The 2,837-nt window shown below is 37.6% G+C and overlaps 1 protein-coding gene across 2 annotated transcripts; it reads left to right on the plus strand.

Annotated features, from left to right (window-relative positions):
- Positions 1-331: 331 nt before the first annotated feature.
- On the plus strand, positions 332-2,557 carry LOC130997653 (probable rRNA-processing protein EBP2 homolog). Of its 2 annotated transcripts, XM_057923050.1 has the most exons (3): positions 332-506; positions 617-775; positions 1,500-2,557. In XM_057923050.1, the coding sequence occupies exon 3, from the start codon at positions 1,517-1,519 to the stop codon at positions 2,399-2,401; it is 885 nt and encodes a 294-aa protein (XP_057779033.1). In that variant the 5' UTR covers positions 332-506; positions 617-775; positions 1,500-1,516; the 3' UTR covers positions 2,402-2,557. The 2 variants fall into 2 exon arrangements, with proteins under 2 accessions (XP_057779033.1, XP_057779032.1); XM_057923049.1 differs by having other exon boundaries at positions 349-506; positions 617-2,557.
- The last annotated feature ends 280 nt before the right edge of the window (positions 2,558-2,837 follow it).

Here is a 2,837-nt window from a genome sequence, read left to right on the forward strand (position 1 = left end):
AAGTGTCTTTCAGAATGTTACAATAAAATGCTTATATTGTTCGATGTCTTACTTAATCAGGTATAGACATCCAATGAACTTTTACGTAAATGGATGAATTTTAAAATAAGTTATGATATTTTTTTTATTATTTTATATCTTTATTTTAATTTTAATAACTTTCAACAAAAATATATTCATATTTTTTTTAAAAAAATTAATTAAGCAAAACCAAATTTTAACAACACATGTAATCCCGTGCATCGCACGGGTAAAACACTAGTTAGTAAAATATTAGACGCAAGGATTCTCGAAATAAAATTCGTACAGTACAGACTTCCATATTTGAACCGGATATGTGACCCGACCCGAGTAATTGAGTAAAATTGTTTTCTCAAAAAACCCAATAAAAGTTGGAGAAATAAAATCTGATGCCTAGGGTTTTATTAGGGGTTTTCCATCCATTTTCTGCTTCAGCAGTCATCCAATTCCCTCTCCGTCTCTCTTCTACGGCGGCGCATACTAAGGTAAGCTTGTGTTTTCTCCTTTATTCATCGTGTATTAAAGTTACAGTGGCCCATTTTGTATAAAAATCATCCAAGCCCATCTCAACATTTGATATACTATCATTTTGTAGGTTACAAATCGTTAACCAGAAACGGCGCAATTCACGCCAGAAATCTCTCATCGACTCCCTTCTCTCACAGCAGCTGCTCCACACTTTCGACCGCCACTCTGTGTCTCCGTCCTTTCTCCTTCCCCTTCTCGTCTAACCCTCTCTCTTTTCAATTTAAAGGTAATTAGTTTGAATCCAGCCTTCGTTATTATTTTCGAGGATTGAGTTCTTCCTGATGTTCTTATGCGTACAACAAATAGCTGTAATTTTTATCTCGAGATAAGAATTGCTTTTATATAAATATATAGAGATATAGATGTTTCTAGCTTCATTGGATGGTGAGTTTCCAAGGTGAACAACAGTATTTTGCAATGCTTAAGGAAGACAGAGCAAAGAGTTCGATAATGGTTCAGGGTCAATTTTTTTTAATACTTTAGTCGTTCAAATTTCAAATTAAGTTATTGAGCTCATCTAGTAGATAAATTCATCAATAGACTGCTGTACAAGAGCTGATAGATATAGTATATTTTTTCTGAGTTGCTTATAGTTTTTGGCATCTTGATTTAGGTTTTCATTCTTGTCGGTAGTTGCTATGTAGAGTTGGCTTGGTTGTATTAGTATCACTTATTTTTTACCTCTGACTAAATCTTGGCGAGGGGTAATCTCTGCTTTCCATTTTTTGTAAATTTCTTGGCGTTAGAGGCAAGTAGGTAATCTTTGCTTATTGGATCTTTGGAAGATTGCTGAGTGATGATATGCTGTATCTTAGAGTAATTGAAAATATTCTGGCTTCCAATGTGAAGTTTGTTCTAAGCGTTGTTCTTTTCACTTCTTTTGCTTGTCACCATGCCTGGTGCTGTTTTAGGTATCTTGACATCATTGTTTTTTGGTTGCTGTATAACAGGCCGTGTCGCAACAACGATGAAGAACGATCAACTATTGAACAGTAGTGGATCAGATATGGAAGATGATGATCCTGTTGTTTCTGAGTCTGAGTCTGAGTCTGAATCGGATGAAGATGGAGATGTAAAGTTGAGTGAGCCTTCAAAGACTGCTATAAATAACAAAGCTGGCTTACTTGATAAACTCGGAGATATCTGCTGGCCCGACAATGTGGACTGGATACACAAGTTGTCGCTTGATATTGATCAAGATCACGAGGTGAGTGTGAATGATGATCTCAGTAGGGAGCTAGCTTTCTATACACAGGCACTGGAGGGTGCAAGGCAGGCGTTTACGAAATTTCAGACCAAGGAAGTGGACCTGCCTTTCCTCAGGCCATCTGACTACTACGCTGAAATGGTTAAATCTGATACGCATATGGAGAAGGTGAAGAGCCGCCTCTTAGCAGAGAAGAGAAAGATGGAGGAGGCTGAGGAGAGGAGGAAGGCGAGGGACAACAAGAAGTTAGCCAAGGAGATACAGGTGCAGAAGCAGAAGGAGAGGGCTAAACAAAAGAAGGATGACATAGAATCTGTCAAGAACTGGAGGAAGCAGAGGAAGCAGAGTGGTTTTGCTGCAGGTGATAAAGATGGTGACCTGAGTTTAGCTTTTGAAGACGGGAAAGCATTTGAGAGGTCGAGTAAGAAGAGGCCAGGAGTCGCCCCTTGGGATCGTTCTGGAGGTAAGGCGAAACAAGGCGGTGGGAAGTGGAACAAGGGATCTGATAAAAAGATGAAGGGCAGAGAACGCAAGGATTCCAAATATGGATTTGGAGGGAGGAAAGGACTGAAAAAGCAGAACACGGCTGAGACCACCGAGGATTTCAGAGGTTATCGTAAAAGCAATAAGAAACAAAAAGTATGAGAAAATGAGTTGGAGCCCATTGTATTGCCTATTTCTGATGACTTCTTGTGGCTGCTTTTTAGCTTCTAAATTTTGTTTGACACTTTAATTCCGACTCTTTTGAAGCAAGAGTATTACTTTTTTGTTGTGGCAATATGAATATGCGTTTTGTTTGTTTGCTTTTTTGTGTACAACATGTTTGATCCAGACAGAAAAATAAGTCCAATTCAAGTGTATAATTTTTCAGATACACGCGCATTATTTTCAGTCAAGGGCAAATAAGATTAAATAATACCATTTGTTTAATGATAATTACCGGGAATAAAAAATAACTTTGATTTTGTCAAGTAAATAATCAACGGCCTTGAATATCTTCAAGAGTAGGATTGTTTTAATCCCTCTTTCAATGGGATAACAATCAAGTAAAATTAGCTTTGGATATCTTTAAGAGTAGAAT

This window comes from Salvia miltiorrhiza, chromosome 8, assembly GCF_028751815.1.
Source record: "Salvia miltiorrhiza cultivar Shanhuang (shh) chromosome 8, IMPLAD_Smil_shh, whole genome shotgun sequence".
NCBI lineage: Eukaryota > Viridiplantae > Streptophyta > Magnoliopsida > Lamiales > Lamiaceae > Salvia > Salvia miltiorrhiza.